The 27,191-nt window shown below is 43.0% G+C and overlaps 1 protein-coding gene across 2 annotated transcripts in view; it reads left to right on the top strand.

The window, feature by feature from the left end:
• XPOT (exportin for tRNA) overlaps positions 1-27,191 on the top strand; it is a gene marked incomplete in the record, with an annotated part of 287,196 nt that overhangs the window by 222,139 nt on the left and 37,866 nt on the right. For both annotated transcript variants that reach the window (XM_053716840.1, XM_053716839.1), the window contains 1 exon segment: positions 25,362-25,551. In XM_053716840.1, the coding sequence (XP_053572815.1) occupies positions 25,362-25,551 (190 nt within the window).

The raw sequence follows: 27,191 nt of genomic DNA, 5'->3' as shown, positions 1-27,191 counted from the left end.
TCCTGCCACTTGTCTGCAATCCACATCCCAGGAGTGGAAAATTGGGAAGCGGATTTTCTGAGTCGTCAGACATTTCATCCGGGGGAGTGGGAACTCCATCCGGAAATCTTTGCCCAAATTACTCAACTGTGGGGCATTCCAGACATGGATCTGATGGCCTCTCGTCAGAACTTCAAGGTTCCTTGCTACGGGTCCAGATCCAGGGATCCCAAGGCGACTCTAGTAGATGCACTAGTGGCACCTTGGACCTTCAAACTAGCTTATGTATTCCCGCCGTTTCCTCTCATCCCCAGGCTGGTAGCCAGGATCAATCAGGAGAGGGCATCGGTGATCTTGATAGCTCCTGCGTGGCCACGCAGGACTTGGTATGCAGACCTGGTGAATATGTCATCGGCTCCACCATGGAAGCTACCTTTGAGACGAGACCTTCTTGTTCAAGGTCCGTTCGAACATCCGAATCTGGTCTCACTCCAACTGACTGCTTGGAGATTGAACGCTTGATCTTATCAAAGCGAGGATTCTCAGATTCTGTCATTGATACTCTTGTTCAGGCCAGAAAGCCTGTAACTAGAAAAATTTACCACAAAATATGGAAAAAATATATCTGTTGGTGTAAATCTAAAGGATTCCCTTGGGACAAGGTAAAAATTCCTAAGATTCTATCCTTTCTTCAAGAAGGTTTGGAGAAAGGATTATCTGCAAGTTCCTTGAAGGGACAGATTTCTGCCTTGTCTGTGTTACTTCACAAAAAGCTGGCTGCTGTGCCAGATGTTCAAGCCTTTGTTCAGGCTCTGGTTAGAATCAAGCCTGTTTACAAACCTTTGACTCCTCCTTGGAGTCTCAATTTAGTTCTTTCAGTTCTTCAGGGGGTTCCGTTTGAACCCTTACATTCCGTTGATATTAAGTTATTATCTTGGAAAGTTTTGTTTTTGGTTGCAATTTCTTCTGCTAGAAGAGTTTCAGAATTATCTGCTCTGCAGTGTTCTCTTCCTTATCTGGTGTTCCATGCAGATAAGGTGGTTTTACGTACTAAACCTGGTTTTCTTCCGAAAGTTGTTTCTAACAAAAACATTAACCAGGAGATAGTCGTGCCTTCTTTGTGTCCGAATCCAGTTTCAAAGAAGGAACGTTTGTTGCACAATTTGGATGTTGTTCGTGCTCTAAAATTCTATTTAGATGCTACAAAGGATTTTAGACAAACATCTTCCTTGTTTGTTGTTTATTCTGGTAAAAGGAGAGGTCAAAAAGCAACTTCTACCTCTCTCTCTTTTTGGATTAAAAGCATCATCAGATTGGCTTACGAGACTGCCGGACGGCAGCCTCCTGACAGAATCACAGCTCATTCCACTAGGGCTGTGGCTTCCACATGGGCCTTCAAGAACGAGGCTTCTGTTGATCAGATATGTAAGGCAGCGACTTGGTCTTCACTGCACACTTTTACTAAATTTTACAAGTTTGATACTTTTGCTTCTTCTGAGGCTATTTTTGGGAGAAAGGTTTTGCAAGCCGTGGTGCCTTCCATCTAGGTGACCTGATTTGCTCCCTCCCTTCATCCGTGTCCTAAAGCTTTGGTATTGGTTCCCACAAGTAAGGATTACGCCGTGGACCGGACACACCTATGTTGGAGAAAACAGAATTTATGTTTACCTGATAAATTACTTTTCTCCAACATAGGTGTGTCCGGTCCACGGCGTCATCCTTACTTGTGGGATATTCTCTTCCCCAACAGGAAATGGCAAAGAGCCCAGCAAAGCTGGTCACATGATCCCTCCTAGGCTCCGCCTACCCCAGTCATTCTCTTTGCCGTTGTACAGGCAACATCTCCACGGAGATGGCTTAGAGTTTTTTAGTGTTTAACTGTAGTTTTTATTATTCAATCAAGAGTTTGTTATTTTAAAATAGTGCTGGTATGTACTATTTACTCAAACAGAAAAGAGATGAAGATTTCTGTTTGTATGAGGAAAATGATTTTAGCAACCGTTACTAAAATCCATGGCTGTTCCACACAGGACTGTTGAGAGCAATTAACTTCAGTTGGGGGAACAGTGAGCAGTCTCTTGCTGCTTGAGGTATGACACATTCTAACAAGACGATGTAATGCTGGAAGCTGTCATTTTCCCTATGGGATCCGGTAAGCCATGTTTATTAAGATAGTAAATAAGGGCTTCACAAGGGCTTATTAAGACTGTAGACTTTTTCTGGGCTAAATCGATTCATTATTAGCACATATTTAGCCTTGAGGAATCATTTAATCTGGGTATTTTGATAAGATTATATCGGCAGGCTCTGTTTTAGACACCTTATTCTTTAGGGGCTTTCCCAAATCATAGGCAGAGCCTCATTTTCGCGCCGGTGTTGCGCACTTGTTTTTGAGAGGCATGACATGCAGTCGCATGTGTGAGGAGCTCTGATACTTAGAAAAGACTTTCTGAAGGCGTCATTTGGTATCGTATTCCCCTTTGGGCTTGGTTGGGTCTCAGCAAAGCAGATACCAGGGACTGTAAAGGGGTTAAAGTTAAAAACGGCTCCGGTTCCGTTATTTTAAGGGTTAAAGCTTCCAAATTTGGTGTGCAATACTTTTAAGGCTTTAAGACTGTGGTGAAATTTTGGTGAATTTTGAACAATTCCTTCATATTTTTTCGCAATTGCAGTAATAAAGTGTGTTCAGTTTAAAATTTAAAGTGACAGTAACGGTTTTATTTTAAAACGTTTTTTGTACTTTGTTATCAAGTTTATGCCTGTTTAACATGTCTGAACTACCAGATAGACTGTGTTCTGAATGTGGGGAAGCCAGAGTTCCTTCTCATTTAAATAAATGTGATTTATGTGACAATGACAATGATGCCCAAGATGATTCCTCAAGTGAGGGGAGTAAGCATGGTACTGCATCATTCCCTCCTTCGTCTACACGAGTCTTGCCCACTCAGGAGGCCCCTAGTACATCTAGCGCGCCAATACTCCTTACTATGCAACAATTAACGGCTGTAATGGATAATTCTGTCAAAAACATTTTAGCCAAAATGAACACTTATCAGCGTAAGCGCGACTGCTCTGTTTTAGATACTGAAGAGCATGACGACGCTGATAATAATGGTTCTGAAGGGCCCCTAAACCAGTCTGATGGGGCCAGGGAGGTTTTGTCTGAGGGAGAAATTACTGATTCAGGGAACATTTCTCAACAAGCTGAACCTGATGTGATTACGTTTAAATTTAAGTTGGAACATCTCCGCATTCTGCTTAAGGAGGTATTATCCACTCTGGATGATTGTGACAAGTTGGTCATCCCAGAGAAACTATGTAAAATGGACAAGTTCCTAGAGGTCCCGGGGCTCCCAGAAGCTTTTCCTATACCCAAGCGGGTGGCGGACATTGTAAATAAAGAATGGGAAAGGCCCGGTATTCCTTTCGTCCCTCCCCCCATATTTAAAAAATTGTTTCCTATGGTCGACCCCAGAAAGGACTTATGGCAGACAGTCCCCAAGGTCGAGGGAGCGGTTTCCACCTTAAAAAAACGCACCACTATACCCATAGAAGATAGTTGTGCTTTCAAAGATCCTATGGATAAAAAATTAGAAGGTTTACTTAAAAAGATGTTTGTTCAGCAGGGTTACCTTCTACAACCAATTTCATGCATTGTCCCTGTCGCTACAGCCGCGTGTTTCTTCTTCGATGAGCTGGTAAAGGCGGTCGATAGTGATTCTCCTCCTTATGAGGAGATTATGGACAGAATCAATGCTCTCAAATTGGCTAATTCTTTCACCTTAGACGCCACTTTGCAATTGGCTAGGTTAGCGGCTAAGAATTCTGGGTTTGCTATTGTGGCGCGCAGAGCGCTTTGGTTGAAATCTTGGTCAGCTGATGCGTCTTCCAAGAACAAGCTACTTAACATTCCTTTCAAGGGGAAAACGCTGTTTGGCCCTGACTTGAAAGAGATTATCTCTGATATCACTGGGGGTAAGGGCCACGCCCTTCCTCAGGATCGGCCTTTCAAGGCCAAGAATTAACCTAATTTTCGTCCCTTTCGTAGAAACGGACCAGCCCAAAGTGCTACGTCCTCTAAGCAAGAGGGTAATACTTCTCAAGCCAAGCCAGCTTGGAGACCAATGCAAGGCTGGAACAAGGGAAAGCAGGCCAAGAAACCTGCCACTGCTTCCAAGACAGCATGAAATGTTGGCCCCCGATCCGGGACCGGATCTGGTGGGGGGCAGACTCTCTCTCTTCGCTCAGGCTTGGGCAAGAGATGTTCTGGATCCTTGGGCGCTAGAAATAGTCTCCCAAGGTTATTTTCTGGAGTTCAAGGGGCTTCCCCCAAGGGGGAGGTTCCACAGGTCTCAGTTGTCTTCAGACCACATAAAAAGACAGGCATTCTTACATTGTGTAGAAGACCTGTTAAAAATGGGAGTGATTCATCCTGTTCCATTAGGAGAACAAGGGATGGGGTTCTACTCCAATCTGTTCATAGTTCCCAAAAAAGAGGGAACGTTCAGACCAATCTTAGATCTCAAGATCTTAAACAAGTTTCTCAAGGTTCCATCGTTCAAGATGGAAACCATTCGAACAATTCTTCCTTCCATCCAGGAAGGTCAATTCATGACCACGGTGGATTTAAAGGATGCGTATCTACATATTCCTATCCACAAGGAACATCATCGGTTCCTAAGGTTCGCATTCCTGGACAAGCATTACCAGTTCGTGGCGCTTCCTTTCGGGTTAGCCACTGCTCCAAGGATTTTCACAAAGGTACTAGGGTCCCTTCTAGCTGTGCTAAGACCAAGGGGCATTGCCGTAGTACCTTACTTGGACGACATTCTGATTCAAGCGTCGTCCCTTCCTCAAGCAAAGGCTCACACGGACATTGTCCTGGCCTTTCTCAGATCTCACGGATGGAAAGTGAACGTGGAAAAGAGTTCTCTATCTCCGTCAACAAGGGTTCCCTTCTTGGGAACAATAATAGACTCCTTAGAAATGAGGATTTTTCTGACAGAAGCCAGTAAAACAAAACTTCTAGACTCTTGTCGGATACTTCATTCCGTTCCTCTTCCTTCCATAGCGCAGTGCATGGAAGTGATAGGTTTGATGGTAGCGGCAATGGACATAGTTCCTTTTGCGCGCATTCATCTAAGACCATTACAACTGTGCATGCTCAGTCAGTGGAATGGGGACTATACAGACTTGTCTCCGAAGATACAAGTAAATCAGAGGACCAGAGACTCACTCCGTTGGTGGCTGTCCCTGGACAACCTGTCACAAGGGATGACCTTCCGCAGACCAGAGTGGGTCATTGTCACGACCGACGCCAGTCTGATGGGCTGGGGCGCGGTCTGGGGATCCCTGAAAGCTCAGGGTCTTTGGTCTCGGGAAGAATCTCTTCTACCGATAAATATTCTGGAACTGAGAGCGATATTCAATGCTCTCAAAGCTTGGCCTCAGCTAGCGAGGGCCAAGTTCATACGGTTTCAATCAGACAACATGACAACTGTTGCGTACATCAACCATCAGGGGGGAACAAGGAGTTCCCTAGCGATGGAAGAAGTGACCAAAATCATTCTATGGGCGGAGTCTCACTCCTGCCACCTGTCTGCTATCCACATCCCAGGAGTGGAAAATTGGGAAGCGGATTTTCTGAGTCGTCAGACATTGCATCCGGGGGAGTGGGAACTCCATCCGGAAATCTTTGCCCAAGTCACTCAACTGTGGGGCATTCCAGACATGGATCTGATGGCCTCTCGTCAGAACTTCAAAGTTCCTTGCTACGGGTCCAGATCCAGGGATCCCAAGGCGGCTCTAGTGGATGCACTAGTAGCACCTTGGACCTTCAAACTAGCTTATGTGTTCCCGCCGTTTCCTCTCATCCCCAGGCTGGTAGCCAGGATCAATCAGGAGAGGGCGTCGGTGATCTTGATAGCTCCTGCGTGGCCACGCAGGACTTGGTATGCAGATCTGGTGAATATGTCATCGGCTCCACCATGGAAGCTACCTTTGAGACGAGACCTTCTTGTGCAGGGTCCGTTCGAACATCCGAATCTGGTCTCACTCCAGCTGACTGCTTGGAGATTGAACGCTTGATCTTATCGAAGCGAGGGTTCTCAGATTCTGTTATCGATACTCTTGTTCAGGCCAGAAAGCCTGTAACTAGAAAGATTTACCACAAAATTTGGAAAAAATATAGCTGTTGGTGTGAATCTAAAGGATTCCCTTGGGACAAGGTTAAGATTCCTAAGATTCTATCCTTCCTTCAAGAAGGATTGGAAAAAGGATTATCTGCAAGTTCCCTGAAGGGACAGATTTCTGCCTTGTCTGTGTTACTTCACAAAAAGCTGGCAGCTGTGCCAGATGTTCAAGCCTTTGTTCAGGCTCTGGTTAGAATCAAGCCTGTTTACAAACCTTTGACTCCTCCTTGGAGTCTCAACTTAGTTCTTTCAGTTCTTCAGGGGGTTCCGTTTGAACCCTTACATTCCGTTGATATTAAGTTATTATCTTGGAAAGTTTTGTTTTTGGTTGCAATTTCTTCTGCTAGAAGAGTTTCAGAATTATCTGCTCTGCAGTGTTCTCCTCCTTATCTGGTGTTCCATGCAGATAAGGTGGTTTTACGTACTAAACCTGGTTTTCTTCCAAAAGTTGTTTCTAACAAAAACATTAACCAGGAGATTATCGTACCTTCTCTGTGTCCGAAACCAGTTTCGAAGAAGGAACGTTTGTTGCACAATTTGGATGTTGTTTGCGCTCTAAAATTCTATTTCTCCAACATAGGTGTGTCCGGTCCACGGCGTCATCCTTACTTGTGGGATATTCTCTTCCCCAACAGGAAATGGCAAAGAGCCCAGCAAAGCTGGTCACATGATCCCTCCTAGGCTCCGCCTACCCCAGTCATTCTCTTTGCCGTTGTACAGGCAACATCTCCACGGAGATGGCTTAGAGTTTTTTAGTGTTTAACTGTAGTTTTTCATTATTCAATCAAGAGTTTGTTATTTTCAAATAGTGCTGGTACGTACTATTTACTCAGAAACAGAAAAGAGATGAAGAATTCTGTTTGTATGAGGAAAATGATTTTAGCAACCGTAACTAAAATCCATGGCTGTTCCACACAGGACTGTTGAGAGCAATTAACTTCAGTTGGGGGAACAGTTTGCAGTCCCTTGCTGCTTGAGGTATGACACATTCTAACAAGACGATGTAATGCTGGAAGCTGTCATTTTCCCTATGGGATCCGGTAAGCCATGTTTATTACTGTCAGCCGCTCTGGAATCAATCCGGGATGTAACCCAACTGCTAGCGTGAATTGAAAGCACACGCTAGCACACTGAGAAATATCCAGGACGTGACCCACTCAGGAAGCAGATTAGAAGATAACAAAAATGAATATTGTTCCAGAATGCAGGAAAGCCACAAAGGATAAAACGTCCCTTTAAGTAGTACAAAGAACAAAAAGGAAATGCTCTTACTTTGAAGCTTCTGAAAAAGGTCCTCTTTAGCAGGCTTGTAAAACAAAGGAAAAGTTCTCTTTTGCAGCTTGTAAAAGTATAATGTCCCTTTAAGCAGGTTTATAACAAACAGAAAGGCAAAGTTCTCTTTTGCAGCTTGTAAAAGTAAATGTCCCTTTTAAGCAGGTGTATAACAAACAGAAAGGCAAAGTTCTCTTTTGCAGCTTGTAAAAGTATAATGTCCCTTTAAGCAGGTTTATAACAAACAGAAAGGCAAAGTTCTCTTTTGCAGCTTGTAAAAGTAAATGTCCCTTTTAAGCAGGTGTATAACAAACAGAAAGGCAAAGTTCTCTTTTGCAGCTTGTAAAAGTAAATGTCCCTTTTAAGCAGGTGTATAACAAACAGAAAGGCAAAGTTCTCTTTTGCAGCTTGTAAAAGTAAAATGTCCCTTTAAGCAGGTCTTGTTTAACAAAGAATAGGTTTAAAGGTAAAGGCCAAAGCAAGGTCAGGCAGGCAGAAGTCGGCATCCAAATATCAGCAAAAGGTATAGGCAAAAGACAGGGTCAGGCAAGCAGAAGTCGGCATCCAAGTGTCAGCAAAAAGGGTAATAGCTACAGGCAAGGTCAGGCAGGCAGAAGTCAATGTCCAAATATCAGCAAGTAGGGATTAGGCAAGAGGCTTGGTCAGGCAGGCAGAAGTCGGTACACAGAAGAATAAAACTGATATGGTACTCACAATCCAGGGAAACAAACAAACGGGCCCAGATTCAGATCTCCCGCCGAGATTTAAAGGGCAGGAGCGTAACCGTCATCAGAGGGGTGTGAGAGAAAGCGTCATGTTGCTAAGCAACATGACGTCAGAGACACAGAGGAGTTCCGGGAGCCGCGGCGACACGGCGATGAACGGAAGCGCTCATGACAGCACCCCCTCCTCAAGGGCCCCTCCGGGGGACAGGACCAGGTCTATCAGGATGAGTCTTGTGGAAGGTCTTGACCAATATTGGAGCATTTACTTGATGAGCAGGTTCCCAAGAACGTTCCGTGACTGGATAACCCTTCCAATGAATGAGATAATACAATTTCTTGCCCCGCAATTTGGAATCTAGAATATGGCTGATCTCAAACTCAGGATGTCCATGCACCAATAACGGTGGAGGTTTAGAAAAAGGCTTAGAATACCTGTTAATCATCACAGGTTTTAAAAGAGAAACATGGAATACCGGATGGACTTTGAGAGACTTGGGTAAAGCTACCCGATAAGCAGTGGAACATACCTGACCCATTATTCGGAAAGGACCCACATATCGTGGTCCCAATTTGTTAGAAGGTTGTTTCAGGCGAAGAAATCGAGAGGAAATCCAAACTTTATCACCAGGGCGATATTTGGGAGCCTTTTTCCGTCGAAGATCCGAAAAGAACTTGTAACGTCTAGAAGTTACAGAAAGAATACGATGTATCTTCTGCCAATGTCGAGTTAATCTTCGGGCTGTAAGATCAGAAGCAGGATTCACTGTGGAGGAAGTATGCAAAGGGAACGTCCTAGGCTGATATCCGTAAGCTGCATGAAAAGGAGAAGTCTGAAGGGAGGAATTGTACCGGGCATTATGGGCCAATTCAGCCAAAGGAAGGTAAGAAGTCCAGTTAGAATGATAATGATCCACATAATGTCTAAGATATGTTTCAAGACACTGGTTTACTCTTTCAGTCTGACCATTCGATTGTGGGTGGTGAGAAGTAGAGAGAGATATAGTAGTACCAAAATGTTTACAAAGTGACCTCCAAAATCGAGAAACGAATTGTACCCCTCTATCTGAAACAATATCAAGAGGAAATCCATGGATTCTTACAATATGTAGAATAAAAAGTTCAGAGAGTCTTTTGGCAGATGGTAATCCTGGCAAGGGTACAAAATGAGCCGTCTTAGTGAACCTGTCGACCACCACCCAGATAGTATTGTTCCCAGTGGACAAGGGAAGATCGGTAATAAAGTCCATGGATACATGAGTCCAAGGCTGGTGAGGTATAGGCAATGGTTGGAGTAATCCTGAAGGAAGTTGGCGTGGAGTTTTGTTCATGGCACATTGTGTGCATACTGAGACGTAATCCTTCACATCTTGAGAGAGTGTAGGCCACCAGACATGTTGTTTGAGGTTTCGAGTGGTAATACTGATGCCAGGATGTCCAGAAAGGGGACTATCATGAGCCCAAAATAAAATCTTGGAACGAAGGCGTTCAGGAACAAAGAGTAAACCATTGGGAGGTTTACAGGACAAAGGAAGACGCTCTTGAGCGGACTGTAATTCTTGTAACCAAGAAGTTGTTAACTGGGCAATGACTTCATGAGGTTGGAGAATGGTACCAGACTCAGGAACTGGGGTATCTTGAAATTGTCTGGAAAGTGCGTCTGCTTTAATATTTTTTGAACCAGGTATGTAAGACAAATTATAGTGAAACCGAGAGAAGAATAAGGACCAGCGTGCTTGCCTGGAATTTAGTCGTTTGGCTGTTTGGAGATACAGAAGGTTCTTATGATCAGTAAGTATAGTAAATGGCAAAGAAGTACCTTCCAGCCAATGTCTCCATTCATCCAATGCCATCTTGATGGCAAGCAACTCTTTATTCCCTACGTCATAGTTAAATTCGGAAGGAGTGAATTTTTTAGAGAAAAAAGCAACAGGATGAATCCTTCCAGTCTCTGGTATTCGTTGAGACAGAACCGCTCCAGCAGCAACAGAGGAAGCATCCACCTCCAGAATAAATTGAAACTCAGGATTTGGATGACGAAGGATAGGAGCTGAGGAAAAAGCTTCTTTGAGAGATTCAAAAGCTTCTATAGCCTCAGACGGCCATACTTTACAGTTTTGTCCTTTTCTTGTGAGAGAAGTAAGAGGAGAAGTAATAGTAGCAAAATTCTTGATGAACTTTCTGTAATAATTGGCGAAGCCTAGGAAACGTTGTAAAGCCTTCAAAGAATCAGGTCTAGGCCAATCCAAAATGGCAGAAAGTTTAGTAGGGTCCATTTCGAATCCAGATGCCGATATTACATAACCCAGAAAGGGTATGATTTTTTGATGGAAAGAACATTTCTCCAGTTTAGCAAACAGATGGAATTCTCTTAGACGTTGAAGTACTTTCTTGACGTGATGCACATGATCTTGGTGGTTCTGAGAAAAAATTAAGATGTCGTCCAGGTATATGATAACAAAAATATTCAAAAAATCACGAAAGATCTCATTTACAAAATGCTGGAAAACCGCCGGAGCATTGCATAGCCCAAAGGGCATGACCAAATATTCATAATGCCCAAATCGAGTGTTAAAGGCAGTCTTCCACTCATCTCCTTTGCGTATACGGATCAAGTTGTATGCACCACGTAGGTCGAGTTTGGTGAAAATGGTGGCTCCCTGAAGATAAGTAAAAAGTTCAGGAATAAGGGGCAGAGGATAACTGTTCTTGATGGTAATCTGATTCAATCCACGATAATCAATACAGGGTCTTAATCCGCCATCCTTTTTTCCCACAAAAAAGAAACCAGCCCCTACAGGGGAAGAGGAGGGTCGAATAAATCCTCTAGCCAGATTGTCTTTTATATATTCTTCCAGAGCCATGTTTTCTGGTTTAGAAAGTGGATATGTTTTGCCTCGAGGATAGGCAGCCCCAGGAAGGAGGTCAATGGGACAATCAAAAGGGCGATGAGGAGGAAGACGTTCCGCTTCTTTTTTGGAGAAGACATCCACAAAGTCATGGTAATGCATAGGTAAGGATTCCGGAGTTTCAACTGTGAGAGCAATAGTGAGTGGTAACTTAGTAATCTCTTGAAGACATTTAGTCTGGCATGTAGATCCCCAGGAAGTGAGTTCACCGAAAGTCCAAGAAAAAATGGGATTGTGAATCTGGAGCCAGGGTAATCCCAAGATAATGGGAAATTGCGGAGTGGGAATGACATCGAAACAAATTGTCTCAGAATGAAGTATTCCTACGGTGAGGATTAAGGGTTGAGTAGAAAACTGAATGTATCCAGAACCCAAAGGATCTCCACTGACCGTAGAGACTGAAATGGAATACTCCTTCTTTAGTAAGGGTATAGAATGAGTAGAAACAAATGTAGAGTCAATGAACACACCTCCAGCACCAGAATCAATTAGGGCTTGGGTATAGATCTTCTTTTGTCCAATTAGAAGAGTTACTGGAACAAAGAGTTTCTTGTATAGGGAATGACCACTATTTTGGCTTAACTCAGTTCCCTGGACTAGAGTTAAGCCCTGGCTTTTACTGGCCTAGTAGGACAATCCCTTAATAAATGTCCTTTAAGGCCACAGTACAGACATAAGCCAAGAGTCCGTCTTCTTAAGCGTTCAGTCTCAGTTAATTTTATACTTCCTACTTCCATGGGTTCAGCCTGATCAGTAGTAGGAGAGGCTGGAGTGACTGGACTAGAAAAACGAGGAGCTAAACGAAAAGGAGTTCGAGTGGCAGTCCTCTGTGTTCTATCCTTTTCTTGTTGGCGTTCACGAAACCTGGCGTCGAGACAGATACAGAGATTTATTAAGGCTTCTAAGGACTCTGGAAGTTCACGATACACCAATTCATCCTTGAGACGCTCAGAAAGTCCTTTACGGAAAGCGGCTCTGAGTGCTCCCTGATTCCAAGTGGTTTCAGAGGCAAGGGTGCGGAACTCAATTGCATATTGAGAGACTGGTTGATTTCCTTGACGTAAATCCAGGAGAGTTGCTTCAGCAGCGGATGACCTTCCAGGTTTATCGAATACGTTTGAGAATGTAGATAGAAATGTATCAACATCCAACAGTATAGGATCATTCTTTTCTAGCAAAGGTGACACCCAAGCCAAGGCTTTTCCTTTCATTAAGGAAATAAGAAACGTGATTCTAGAAGAGGCAGTAGCAAAGAGAGTAGGGCTATTTCGGAAATGAAGACGGCATTGATTCAAAAAGCCTCTACATTCTTCAGGATTCCCATCATATTTATCCGGAAGAGGAATCCTGGGACTTAGTTGTACCTGAGACTGATTGTTAGGAATCGGAGGAGGTAATGCCTCAATCGGATTTGGATTGGGATTAGGATTGGGAGGTGCGGTAGCAACCAAATTTTGTAATAGAGCAGTAATTTGATCAAGTTTAGTGTCCAGAGACTGCAAGTGAGTGGCATGAGAACCCAAGAGCTGTCCCTGGTGAGCCACGGCCATAGATAATTCAGTGGGGTCCATTTTTATGGCCCGTTTGTAATGTCAGCCGCTCTGGAATCAATCCGGGATGTAACCCAACTGCTAGCGTGAATTGAAAGCACACGCTAGCACACTGAGAAATATCCAGGACGTGACCCACTCAGGAAGCAGATTAGAAGATAACAAAAATGAATATTGTTCCAGAATGCAGGAAAGCCACAAAGGATAAAACGTCCCTTTAAGTAGTACAAAGAACAAAAAGGAAATGCTCTTACTTTGAAGCTTCTGAAAAAGGTCCTCTTTAGCAGGCTTGTAAAACAAAGGAAAAGTTCTCTTTTGCAGCTTGTAAAAGTATAATGTCCCTTTAAGCAGGTTTATAACAAACAGAAAGGCAAAGTTCTCTTTTGCAGCTTGTAAAAGTAAATGTCCCTTTTAAGCAGGTGTATAACAAACAGAAAGGCAAAGTTCTCTTTTGCAGCTTGTAAAAGTATAATGTCCCTTTAAGCAGGTTTATAACAAACAGAAAGGCAAAGTTCTCTTTTGCAGCTTGTAAAAGTAAATGTCCCTTTTAAGCAGGTGTATAACAAACAGAAAGGCAAAGTTCTCTTTTGCAGCTTGTAAAAGTAAATGTCCCTTTTAAGCAGGTGTATAACAAACAGAAAGGCAAAGTTCTCTTTTGCAGCTTGTAAAAGTAAAATGTCCCTTTAAGCAGGTCTTGTTTAACAAAGAATAGGTTTAAAGGTAAAGGCCAAAGCAAGGTCAGGCAGGCAGAAGTCGGCATCCAAATATCAGCAAAAGGTATAGGCAAAAGACAGGGTCAGGCAAGCAGAAGTCGGCATCCAAGTGTCAGCAAAAAGGGTAATAGCTACAGGCAAGGTCAGGCAGGCAGAAGTCAATGTCCAAATATCAGCAAGTAGGGATTAGGCAAGAGGCTTGGTCAGGCAGGCAGAAGTCGGTACACAGAAGAATAAAACTGATATGGTACTCACAATCCAGGGAAACAAACAAACGGGCCCAGATTCAGATCTCCCGCCGAGATTTAAAGGGCAGGAGCGTAACCGTCATCAGAGGGGTGTGAGAGAAAGCGTCATGTTGCTAAGCAACATGACGTCAGAGACACAGAGGAGTTCCGGGAGCCGCGGCGACACGGCGATGAACGGAAGCGCTCATGACAATTACGATTGTAAATAAGGGCTTCACAAGGGCTTATTTAAACTGTAGACTTTTTCTGGGCTAAATCGATTGATTATTAACACATATTTAGCCTTGAGGAATCATTTTATCTGGGTATTTTGATATAATAATATCGGCAGGCACTGTTTTAGACACCTTATTCTTTAGGGGCTTTCCCAAAGCATAGGCAGAGTCTCATTTTCGCGCCGGTGTTGCGCACTTGTTTTTGAGAGGCATGGCATGCAGTCGCATGTGAGAGGAGCTCTGATACTTATAAAAGACTTCTGAAGGCGTCATTTGGTATCGTATTCCCCTTTGGGTTTGGTTGGGTCTCAGCAAAGCAGATACCAGGGACTGTAAAGGGGTTTAAAGCTTAAAACGGCTCCGGTTCCGTTATTTTAAGGGTTAAAGCTTCCAAAATTGGTGTGCAATATTTTCAAGGCTTTAAGACGCTGTGGTGAAAATTTGGTGAATTTTGAACAATTCCTTCATGTTTTTTCGCAATTGCAGTAATAAAGTGTGTTCAGTTTAAAATTTAAAGTGACAGTAACGGTTTTATTTTAAAACGTTTTTTGTACTTTCTGATCAAGTTTATGCCTGTTTAACATGTCTGAACTACCAGATAGACTGTGTTCTGAATGTGGGGAAGCCAGAATTCCTATTCATTTAAATAAATGTGATTTATGTGATAATGACAATGATGCCCAAGATGATTCCTCAAGTGAGGGGAGTAAGCATGGTACTGCATCATTCCCTCCTTCGTCTACACGAGTCTTGCCCACTCAGGAGGCCCCTAGTACATCTAGCGCGCCAATACTCCTTACTATGCAACAATTAACGGCTGTAATGGATAATTCTGTCAAAAACATTTTAGCCAAAATTAACCCTTGTCAGCGTAAGCGTGGCTGCTCTGTTTTAGTTACTGAAGAGCATGACGACGCTGATATTAATATCTCTGAAGGGCCCCTAACCCAATCTGAGGGGGCCAGGGAGGTTTTGTCTGAGGGAGAAATTACTGATTTAGGGAACATTTCTCAGCAGGCTGAATCTGATGTGATTACATTTAAATTTAAATTGGAACATCTCCGCATTTTGCTTAAGGAGGTATTATCCACTCTGGATGATTGTGAAAATTTAGTCATCCCAGAGAAACTATGTAAAATGGACAAGTTCCTAGAGGTGCCGGGGCTCCCAGAAGCTTTTCCTATACCCAAGCGGGTGGCGGACATTGTTAATAAAGAATGGGAAAGGCCCGGTATTCCTTTCGTCCCTCCCCCCATATTTAAAAAATTGTTTCCTATGGTCGACCCCAGAAAGGACTTATGGCAGTCAGTCCCCAAGGTCGAGGGAGCGGTTTCTACTTTAAACAAACGCACCACTATTCCCATAGAGGATAGTTGTGCTTTCAAAGATCCTATGGATAAAAAATTAGAAGGTTTGCTTAAAAAGATGTTTGTTCAGCAGGGTTACCTTCTACAACCCATTTCATGCATTGTCCCTGTCACTACTGCCGCATATTTCTGGTTTGATGAACTGCTTAAGGTGCTCGATAGTGACTCTCCTCCTTATGAGGAGATTATGGACAGAATCAATGCTCTCAAATTGGCTAATTCTTTCACTCTAGACGCCTCTTTGCAATTGGCTAAGTTAGCGGCTAAGAACTCTGGGTTTGCTATTGTGGCGCGCAGAGCGCTTTGGTTGAAATCTTGGTCGGCTGATGCGTCTTCCAAGAACAAGCTACTAAACATTCCTTTCAAGGGGAAAACGCTGTTTGGTCCTGACTTGAAAGAGATTATCTCTGATATCACTGGGGGTAAGGGCCACGCCCTTCCTCAGGATCGGCCCTTCAAGGCAAAAAATAGACCTAATTTTCGTCCCTTTCGTAAAAACGGACCAGCCCAAGGTGCTACGTCCTCTAAGCAAGAGGGTAATACTTCTCAGGCCAAGCCAGCTTGGAGACCAATGCAAGGCTGGAACAAGGGAAAGCAGGCCAAGAAACCTGCCACTGCTACCAAGACAGCATGAAATATTGGCCCCCGATCCGGGACCGGATCTGGTGGGGGGCAGACTCTCTCTCTTCGCTCAGGCTTGGGCAAGAGATGTTCTGGATCCTTGGGCGCTAGAAATAGTCTCCCAGGGTTATCTTCTGGAATTCAAGGGACTTCCCCCAAGGGGGAGGTTCCACAGGTCGCAGTTGTCTTCAGACCACATAAAAAGACAGGCGTTCTTACATTGTGTAGAAGACCTGTTAAAAATGGGAGTGATTCATCCTGTTCCATTAAGAGAACAAGGGATGGGGTTCTACTCCAATCTGTTCATAGTTCCCAAAAAAGAGGGAACGTTCAGACCAATCCTAGATCTCAAGATCTTAAACAAATTTCTCAAGGTCCCATCGTTCAAGATGGAAACCATTCGAACTATCCTTCCTTCCATCCAGGAAGGTCAATTCATGACCACGGTGGATTTAAAGGATGCGTATCTACATATTCCTATCCACAAGGAACATCATCGGTTCCTAAGGTTTGCATTCCTGGACAAACATTACCAGTTCGTGGCGCTTCCTTTCGGATTAGCCACTGCTCCAAGGATTTTCACAAAGGTACTAGGGTCCCTTCTAGCGGTGCTAAGACCAAGGGGCATTGCAGTAGTACCTTACCTGGACGACATTCTGATTCAAGCGTCGTCCCTTCCTCAAGCAAAGGCTCACACGGACATTGTCCTGGCCTTTCTCAGATCTCACGGCTGGAAAGTGAACGTGGAAAAGAGTTCTCTATCCCCGTCAACAAGGGTTCCCTTCTTGGGAACAATTATAGACTCCTTAGAAATGAGGATCTTTCTAACAGAGGCCAGAAAAACAAAGCTTCTGGACTCTTGTCGGATACTTCATTCCGTTCCTCTTCCTTCCATAGCTCAGTGCATGGAAGTGATCGGGTTGATGGTGGCGGCGATGGACATAGTTCCTTTTGCGCGCATTCATCTAAGACCATTACAACTGTGCATGCTCAGTCAGTGGAATGGGGACTATACAGACTTGTCTCCGAAGATACAAGTAAATCAGAGAACCAGAGACTCACTCCGTTGGTGGCTGTCCCTGGACAATCTGTCTCAAGGGATGATGTTCCACAGACCAGAGTGGGTCATTGTCACGACCGACGCCAGTCTGATAGGCTGGGGCGCGGTCTGGGGATCCCTGAAAGCTCAGGGTCTTTGGTCTCGGGAAGAATCTCTTCTACCGATAAATATTCTGGAACTGAGAGCGATATTCAATGCTCTCCAGGCCTGGCCCCAGCTTGCGAGGACCAGGTTCATACGGTTTCAATCAGACAACATGACGACTGTTGCGTACATCAACCATCAGGGGGGAACAAGGAGTTCCCTAGCGATGGAAGAAGTAACCAAAATTATTCTTTGGGCGGAGTCTCACTCCTGCCACCTGTCTGCTATCCACATCCCAGGAGTGGAAAATTGGGAAGCGGATTTTCTGAGTCGGCAGACATTGCATCCGGGGGAGTGGGAACTCCATCCGGAAATCTTTGCCCAAGTCACTCACCTGTGGGGCATTCCAGACATGGATCTGATGGCCTCTCGTCAGAACTTCAAAGTTCCTTGCTACGGGGCCAGATCCAGGGATCCCAAGGCGGCTCTAGTGGATGCACTAGTAGCACCTTGGACCTTCAAACTAGCTTATGTGTTCCCGCCATTTCCTCTCATCCCCAGGCTGATAGCCAGGATCAAGCAGGAGAGGGCGTCGGTGATCTTGATAGCTCCTGCGTGGCCACGCAGGACTTGGTATGCAGATCTGGTGAATATGTCATCGGCTCCACCTTGGAAGCTACCTTTGAGACGAGACCTTCTTGTTCAGGGTCCGTTCGAACATCCGAATCTGGTTTCACTCCAGCTGACTGCTTGGAGATTGAACGCTTGATTTTATCGAAGCGAGGATTCTCAGATTCTGTTATCGATACTCTTGTTCAGGCCAGAAAGCCTGTGACTAGAAAGATTTACCATAAAATTTGGAAAAAATATATCTGTTGGTGTGAATCTAAAGGATTCCCTTGGGACAAGGTTAAGATTCCTAGGATTCTATCCTTCCTTCAAGAAGGATTGGAAAAAGGATTATCTGCAAGTTCCCTGAAGGGACAGATTTCTGCCTTGTCGGTATTACTTCACAAAAAGCTGGCAGCTGTGCCAGATGTTCAAGCCTTTGTTCAGGCTCTGGTTAGAATCAAGCCTGTTTACAAACCTTTGACTCCTCCTTGGAGTCTCAATTTAGTTCTTTCAGTTCTTCAGGGGGTTCCGTTTGAACCCTTACATTCCGTTGATATTAAGTTATTATCTTGGAAAGTTTTGTTTTTAGTTGCGATTTCTTCTGCTAGAAGAGTCTCAGAATTATCTGCTCTGCAGTGTTCTCCTCCTTATCTGGTGTTCCATGCAGATAAGGTGGTTTTACGTACTAAACCTGGTTTTCTTCCAAAAGTTGTTTCTAACAAAAACATTAACCAGGAGATTATCGTACCTTCTCTGTGTCCAAAACCAGTTTCAAAGAAGGAACGTTTGTTGCACAATTTGGATGTTGTTCGCGCTCTAAAATTCTATTTAGATGCTACAAAGGATTTTAGACAAACATCTTCCTTGTTTGTTGTTTATTCAGGTAAAAGGAGAGGTCAAAAAGCAACTTCTACCTCTCTCTCTTTTTGGATTAAAAGCATCATCAGATTGGCTTACGAGACTGCCGGACGGCAGCCTCCCGAAAGAATCACAGCTCATTCCACTAGGGCTGTGGCTTCCACATGGGCCTTCAAGAACGAGGCTTCTGTTGATCAGATATGTAGGGCAGCGACTTGGTCTTCACTGCACACTTTTACCAAATTTTACAAGTTTGATACTTTTGCTTCTTCTGAGACTATTTTTGGGAGAAAGGTTTTGCAAGCCGTGGTGCCTTCCATTTAGGTGACCTGATTTGCTCCCTCCCTTCATCCGTGTCCTAAAGCTTTGGTATTGGTTCCCACAAGTAAGGATGACGCCGTGGACCGGACACACCTATGTTGGAGAAAACAGAATTTATGTTTACCTGATAAATTTCTTTCTCCAACGGTGTGTCCGGTCCACGGCCCGCCCTGGTTTTTTTAATCAGGTCTGATATTTTATTTTCTTTAACTACAGTCACCACGGTACCATATGGTTTCTCCTATGCAAATATTCCTCCTTAACGTCGGTCGAATGACTGGGGTAGGCGGAGCCTAGGAGGGATCATGTGACCAGCTTTGCTGGGCTCTTTGCCATTTCCTGTTGGGGAAGAGAATATCCCACAAGTAAGGATGACGCCGTGGACCGGACACACCGTTGGAGAAAGAAATTTATCAGGTAAACATAAATTCTGTTTTAGATGCTACAAAGGATTTTAGACAAACATCTTCCTTGTTTGTTGTTTATTCCGGTAAAAGGAGAGGTCAAAAAGCAACTTCTACCTCTCTCTCTTTTTGGATTAAAAGCATCATCAGATTGGCTTACGAGACTGCCGGACGGCAGCCTCCCGAAAGAATCACAGCTCATTCCACTAGGGCTGTGGCTTCCACATGGGCCTTCAAGAACGAGGCTTCTGTTGATCAGATATGTAGGGCAGCGACTTGGTCTTCACTGCACACTTTTACCAAATGTTACAAGTTTGATACTTTTGCTTCTTCTGAGGCTATTTTTGGGAGAAAGGTTTTGCAAGCCGTGGTGCCTTCCATTTAGGTGACCTGATTTGCTCCCTCCCTTCATCCGTGTCCTAAAGCTTTGGTATTGGTTCCCACAAGTAAGGATGACGCCGTGGACCGGACACACCTATGTTGGAGAAAACAGAATTTATGTTTACCTGATAAATTACTTTCTCCAACGGTGTGTCCGGTCCACGGCCCGCCCTGGTTTTTTAATCAGGTCTGATATTTTATTTTCTTTAACTACAGTCACCACGGTATCATATGGTTTCTCCTATGCAAATATTCCTCCTTAACGTCGGTCGAATGACTGGGGTAGGCGGAGCCTAGGATGGATCATGTGACCAGCTTTGCTGGGCTCTTTGCCATTTCCTGTTGGGGAAGAGAATATCCCACAAGTAAGGATGACGCCGTGGACCGGACACACCGTTGGAGAAAGTAATTTATCAGGTAAACATAAATTCTGTTATATATATATATATAGAGTGTGTGTGACCAGAGTGAATGCAAGCCCTGGTGAACAGCTACTTAAAAAGAATTTTCTTAAATTTTTTTACACCCTGCCCCAAAAATATTATGTCTAAAAAAAAAAAAAGGCCTTAAATCTGGGGTTGGGGGGGGGGGCAGCAGAATTTTGAGTGCCTAGGGCAGCACAAAACCTAAATGCGCCCCTGGGCCCATTTGAATATATATCCTGGGTATATGTGCTGTGACATGGGGCTGATGTTGGTCATGTTTTTACCAATATCAAACATGTATGTAGCATACTGGGGTATGTACATTTTTATGTTTTGTCATCTTTAATGAAATTGTGATGCTGCTCTTATGGAGCTGAAAGTACCAGCTGATCATTCCAGAATAGTAGATTTATCTACATGGTCTATTAAGCCTGTTGATTTTCTCATCATACTATATATAATTTTCACATTGTCTCTTTACATCGATGAACTATTGTAATTCCGTGTGTGTATGTGTATATACTGTTTACTCCGGAACAAACAGGCACGCCCATCTGCACTGTCAGTGCCAAAGGTTGCCTAGGAGACGCTTTCTATGGAGACATGTAGCATATATATTAATAAGCATCGTAAGGCAGACATGAAACAGAATCCTGTGGGAAAGATAAACATTCAGCAATATTATGTCAGTATACATTTTACAGATTGTTGCGATATGGACCAATTTGTGAAATGAGTGTCACAGATAATATACAGAACTAAACGATTAAGCAAATACTTGGTAGTATAGTAACCTAGAGGAAACAGTGCCAATCTAGATTTACATTTAACCCTTTAGGTGTTAGGGTATTAAGTGTGTAAATCCACCTGGATTCCTTTTGTAGAAGAAGTTTGGCCCTGTCTCCTCCTCTGTTTAATCCAGGGACATGGTCTATAATGACGTACCTAAGATTTGACACAGTATGGCCCGCCAGTGCAAAGTGCCTCGCAACTGGTTGATCGGATTGTTTTTTGTCAATCGCTGATCTAATGGCAGTGCGGTGGTTGGCCATACGGGTCCGTAGGTCGCAATAGTTTTGCCCACATAGTATAACCCACATGGACAGTGGATGAGGTACATTATGTACTCAGTGGTACAGGTCACCTGGTGTTTAATAGTAAACTTTTTGTTGGTATGAGGATGTACAAAAAATTTTGTGAAGCTTAAACCATTACAGATGATACAACCCAGACACTAGTAACAACCCCACTTGGGTGTGTTAAGCCATGTCTGTTTTTTATAACATCCAACATTCCAGTGTCTCGAATAGATCTAGATCTTCTAAAGCTCACTCGTGGTGGTCCCATATTGGTGAAAGGAAGAGTAAGGTCCGATTGTACAATGTTCCAGTCTTTCTTCAAGACCAATGGAAGACCCTGTTTGTCAACAGTAAAAGTAGTAAGATATGTCATCCTGTCCGTATTGGCTTTGTTGGTAGTAGCCTGTAAAGATTCATCTTGTGACAAGTCCCAAAATTGTTTCAGATGTTGTTCCGTGTATCCACGCTGTAGGAATCTAGTTTTCATTTCAAGTAACTGTTTTTTCGTTTGGGCTGAATCACTTTTGTTCCTAACAACTCTTTTAAATTGGGAAATAGGCAGGGCCTTTTTTAAGGCTGGGGGATGACAACTGGTTGCCTGTAGCAGAGAGTTCCTGTCTGTGGGTTTCCGAAACAGAGTAGTAGATAGTTGGTGTTGATCTTTGTAAATTTGTAGATCCAAGAAGTCCATCGATACTTCGCTGTGCTGCATTTTAAATTGCAAGGTAGGGCGAGTCTCATTCAACAATTGAAACCACAGTTGTAGATCCTGTACAGAACCATCCCAAATCAGGAAGAGGTCATCTATGCAATGACGAAACATCCTGATATTGGGATGGAAAAACAAATCTGTCTGGTATTGCTCGAATTCAGCCATGTAGAGGTTAGTGTACGACGGGGCCACACTTGACCCCATCGCCGTCCCTAATAACTGTAAGTAGAATAAATTTTCGAAACGAAAATAGTTCTTGGTAAGACAATGATGTAGCAATTCCAGAATCAATTCTATCTTGGGTCCAACAAAGGGATATCTGCATAAGTGGTTGCGGACGGCCTCAATACCCTGACTATGTGGTATGACGGTGTAGACCAGTGCTTTCCAAACTGTTTGTCGGGACACACTAGTGTGTCGGCAGCAGTGTGTAGGTGTGTCCCTGCTTCAGCACTAATTTCTTTTAATTTACATTTAAAAAAATAAATAAAAATATTTTGGTTTCCTACTTTTCCGCCTGCCTGCTATGCATATCACATGGTTGACACGATTGATACCTAGTGGGTCACAGATCATCTTAACCAATTGGCGCAGCTCAGTGGGAACTGAAACTATTCCCATTGGCGGCTTTAGCGGCACATTGGCTCCTGACTGCACGTGTAGTCTCCTTAATTGGCTTGTGACGGCAAGTGTAGCCAGTGAGTGGAACAGTAGTGTGTTTGCAGCACGGGCAGTAGTCCCCACGGAGCTCTGAGGGCGGCAGCTTAAACGCTGAGCTGAAGTCAGAGGTTTTTTCTTGCAGCTAGCTCCCAGTAGTGCATTGCTGCTCCTGCTCTTGATATATGGATAGGAATTGGAAGCTTGATGATGAAATGTGAGTATCTTTATCTAATATTCCACCAAATATTCAGAAATTGTGTTCATCCCATCAACTTCATAAATCAAATTAAAATAGTAAGTAGCTATTGGTGTTATTAAACTTTTTTTTTAATACTTGCACATACATACTACTTGTAAATACATATTATTATTATTATTATTATTATTATTTATGTATGTGTCCGTATATTTTAAAACATGTTAGTTTAACCTCTTTTTAACCTCTTTTTTGCTAGTACAACTGAATTAATTACCGTGTCGCAAAATGATGTAGGTCTAAAAAGTGTCACCAACATGAAAAGTTTGGAAAGCTCTGGTGTAGACACTTACCGCGTCAAGGGTAACTAGCAATTCAGTCCCCTTCGAGTTGTCAAGACCCTTCAATTCATGAATAAGAGCCATAGAATCCAGCAAAAAAGATGGCATGTTGCGGACCAGTGGTTGCTATAGGCTGAAGCAAAGAGCCAATAGCCGAAACTATCGGTCTCCCCGGGGGTAAAGAAGCATGTTTGTGCACCTTTGGCAGTGTATAAAACACTGGTGTGCGTGGGAATTGTACTGTTAAGAACCCCCAAAGTTGGGCATCAATTAAGTTTTCAGTTAGAGCACCTTGTAGAGAGAGATCAACTTCTTTTTTATAAATCCATACAGGATCCCCTGGCAACTGTCTATAGGTAGTGGGGTCATTAAGCTGAGATAGGGCTTCTTCTCAATAGTATGTATAGTCCAAGACCACCACAGCGCCGCCTTTATCTGCTTCACGGAAAATAAGATTAGTATTGTCTTGTAGATTCTTCAAAGCTTTCCTCTCTTCACGTGAAAAGTTGTTACGATGTTGGCCATAATTGCCCTGGATATCCATCACTGCTTCTTCAGCCATAAGTCTACTATGTTTTTATGCTGGCATTCATACTGGTCGGATCATACTTTCCTTTAGGCCTAAATCTAGGCACCTCAGTGTTACTGTTCCCAAAATGTTCCCGCAATCTTAGGGTTCGTTCAAATTTCTGTGTGTCAAGAAAGGAAGTGAATGAGTCATTATATGCAGTAGGAATGAATGACAGTCCTTTATTTAGTACACCTAATTCAACTGGGGTCAGGCTATATGAGCTGAGGTTGATTACAATGTCCTCGGTCAAAATCTGTGTGGTCTGGGGGGGTCTTCCTCTTACGCCCCCCCCCTCTGGCTGTGTGGCCTGCGCCCCTGGAGTTTTTTGACCGGGTAGTAACACCTTGGGAGCTGGGTCCAGGCTCAGTGTGTGTTATAGTGGCCCCATCAGATTCAGAGCTGTTCCCAGAGGAGTCGACCGTAGATATATTTTATAATTGCTCTATTCTGTTATTCAATGTTATAGAGATACAAGGTTCATATGGTTTATGTCCTTATGCACATCTAACATTATGCATGTAGCATACTTGGGTATGTATATACCCGTGTACAGTCATCTCTAATGGAATTTTTATGTTCTTGTGTAACTGGAGCTATTAGTTGTTTACTTTAGATTAAATGGCAGAATTATCTACATGGTTTATAGAACCTGTGGTCCTTCTCATTACATAATATATTACCTCTGTACATTTTTCCTACAGTCATGAGACATAATAAATTTCCTGTACATATCTTATTTCTACACCTGATTCACGTATATGTATGCTATGGTTCTACGGTTTGGTTTACATGTTGTAGAAATAAGCTCTCTGTGCTCCTTAGAATAGCAATTAAAGGGTTAAGAAAGGGTGTAGTCTAGTTCCTCCAATGAGAGGTGCTTGATTGTTTTAAATGCTGTGCACATGTTGCATTATTTTAGTTTATGACTACGGTCTCAGAGACCGAAACCGGTCAAACTTTTTTTCACCCATTTTTACCTTTGGAGTCCTGCCGTTTTACATTGGATTATTAAAAAAGATTTTCTTGATTTTTACCTATGTGGTTACTAGCACAAAGTTTTTCAAGGGGGTATTGGAACTTTCTTTTTATTTATCACTGTATATACAGTATGTGAGTAAAATGTAGCACTGCGGCTGGCAAAGAGGAATGCAGTATGATTGTCTGTGATGAAAGCTGTTAGCATACTGAACACAGGATGGAGTAGTGTTGCTACAAACTAACAAGTTGGTAATGTGTGAGCTGCAAGATGTAGTCTTTGATAGCATTAGAGCTGATAAGCAGGAACACAGCAAACATAAGGCCCACAACTGGGTAGCAGTAAGCCTATACTGATTTCAGAATACAGAAGCAGCAAAACAAAAATACCAAAGCACCAGAGGCAAACACGGGGTCAGACGCAAGGTTTTCCTCTCGTTTCTTCCACTTTTTAAGGTCTCAGATGAAAGCAGAGGTCAAAAACTAGGAAATCACCAAACAGGATGTGTCAGAACAGAGGCTGAAACGGCAATAAGCTTCAATTTCAGGCAGGGTAGCTGAAAACTCTTAGTTCAGCCTTTACTAAACACTCAGACTGTTCTCTATCATTAGGTGGAGCAATAAGCTGGTTATTTAGGGAAAACATACTTTAGGGGAAAAAATTCTCCTTGGGTATTCAGGACATGGATGCGTGACAGTTTGCCCCTGAACTGCAAAACAATGAAAAATGTTGTTTAAAATGCTTTCAGAACATTTAATAATGCATGCAGATTTTTTTGCTTTGTGTGTATGTATATATTTTACTATGTTTAACTAAATACATTTTCTCACTGTATCCTAATGCAAAATACACACAACCCATACTAAAGTTTGTGTTTAAACATTATTTTCTTAGGCACAAGTGTCACCATTTTTGCAGCAAGTCTTCATGCCACTTCTCCATGCCATATTTGAAATATTAATCCGTCCAGCAGAAGAGAATGATCAGTCTGCTGCTCTAGACAAGCAAATGCTAAGGAGAAGTTATTTTGCCTTCCTACAAACTGTAACTGGCAGCGGGATGAGTGAGGTCATAGCAAACCAGGGTCAGTAGTTACTAGTTGCTATTAATCTAGTACAGTACTTTACAATAAATGTGTTCATATTGGTTTAAAGGACCACTAAAATCAAAATTAAACTTTCTTTTATACAGGTGGTGAGAGTCCATGATCCATTATTCCTGGGAATTACTCTGCCCTACCACTAGGAGGCGGCAAAGATTCCAAAACTCAGAACTCTATAAAATGTCTTACACATACCTCAGTCTTTACTTAACCTCTGCTAGAGGTGGTTAAAAAATTAAGATGTGCATTTAATTCTTCAGTGATGTGGGTTTTCAGTCTATGTTAAGGCACGGTTTCCCCTCAGAATGCAGTGCTTGTCAGAAGGATGTATATGGGGTATGTTTTGCGATTGTTTTTTCACCTCTTGGGAAATCTATCATAAACCTTCCATAATTGGTCGCAGGGACTTGTCTTTTGCCTCCCTCTATGGATCTACAATATACTCCTATTTCATAAAACTCTGCTGGTATGTTTCAGTACTGGTTTGGCTGTCTGTATATTGGTATGTATAATTTTTTAACATTTAGACTTTCTATAGCTTTGGGCACTTAATGTTTATATAGTTTATATTATTTCCCTTGCTGTTTTGCGCGGGTCAGCATTATTGGTGCACTTAGTTTGAAATTTGCATGCCGGCCTTTTGGGTTTACGTGGGTTGGGGTTGCACATGTCTCTTTAGTCTGTTAGTTGGTTTTAAGCTTCGACTGGATTACGCACATCTGGTAAGAGCATGAACATTATCGGCTTTGTATTGCAGTTCGGCTTAGCACACATTATACCTGTAATTCAAAGCTACTTTAGGAGGGGGTAAGTTATTTCCATTCCTCTAGAACTTTTTATGGGGTTTTTAGAGTTTATTACTTTTACTTTATAAATGCTATAATACCTTAGAAACCTAGTCTCTTGAACACCTTCCTACCATTATTAAGTGTGTTTATTGTAAAAAATGCTGAGGTCTTTCCTCCAGCTAATTTGTGACTCATGTTTAAAATGTTAATGCTTTTAACCTAATGTTGCTTCTATAGGTAGTACTGCTCCTTCTGTATTTTCATTACAGGAGAATGCTATTGATACATCACCCAGTCTGTTTCTGAGGCGCTGGCTGCTCTCCCGCCTTCAAGCAAGTGTAAAAGGTCAGTTCAGATTTCTTTCATGTAATTGGCAAGAGTCCATGAGCTAGTGACGTATGGGATATACAATCCTACCAGGAGGGGCAAAGTTTCCGAAACCTTAAAATGCCTATAAATACACCCCTCACCACACCCACAATTCAGTTTTAAAAACTTTGTCTCCTATGGAGGTGGTGAAGTAAGTTTGTGCTAAGATTTCTACGTTGACATGCGCTTCTCAGCATTTTATAGCCCGATTCCTCTCAGAGTACAGCGAATGTCAGAGGGGCGTGGAGAGTATTACCTATTGAATGCAATGATTTTCCTAACGGGGGTCTTTCTCTTGTAAAGGTGTATCCAGTCCACGGGTTCATCCATTACTTGTGGGATATTCTCCTTCCCAACAGGAAGCTGCAAGAGGACACCCACAGCAGAGCGGCCTATATAGCTCCTCCCCTAACTGCCACCCCCAGTCATTCTCTTGCAGCTCTCGACAAGAAAGGAAGTATCGAG

This window comes from Bombina bombina, chromosome 6, assembly GCF_027579735.1.
Source record: "Bombina bombina isolate aBomBom1 chromosome 6, aBomBom1.pri, whole genome shotgun sequence".
Classification (NCBI taxonomy): Eukaryota; Metazoa; Chordata; class Amphibia; order Anura; family Bombinatoridae; genus Bombina; species Bombina bombina.
Note: the sequence above shows the minus strand (reverse complement) of the source record. Positions and strands in the feature narration are given on the sequence as shown.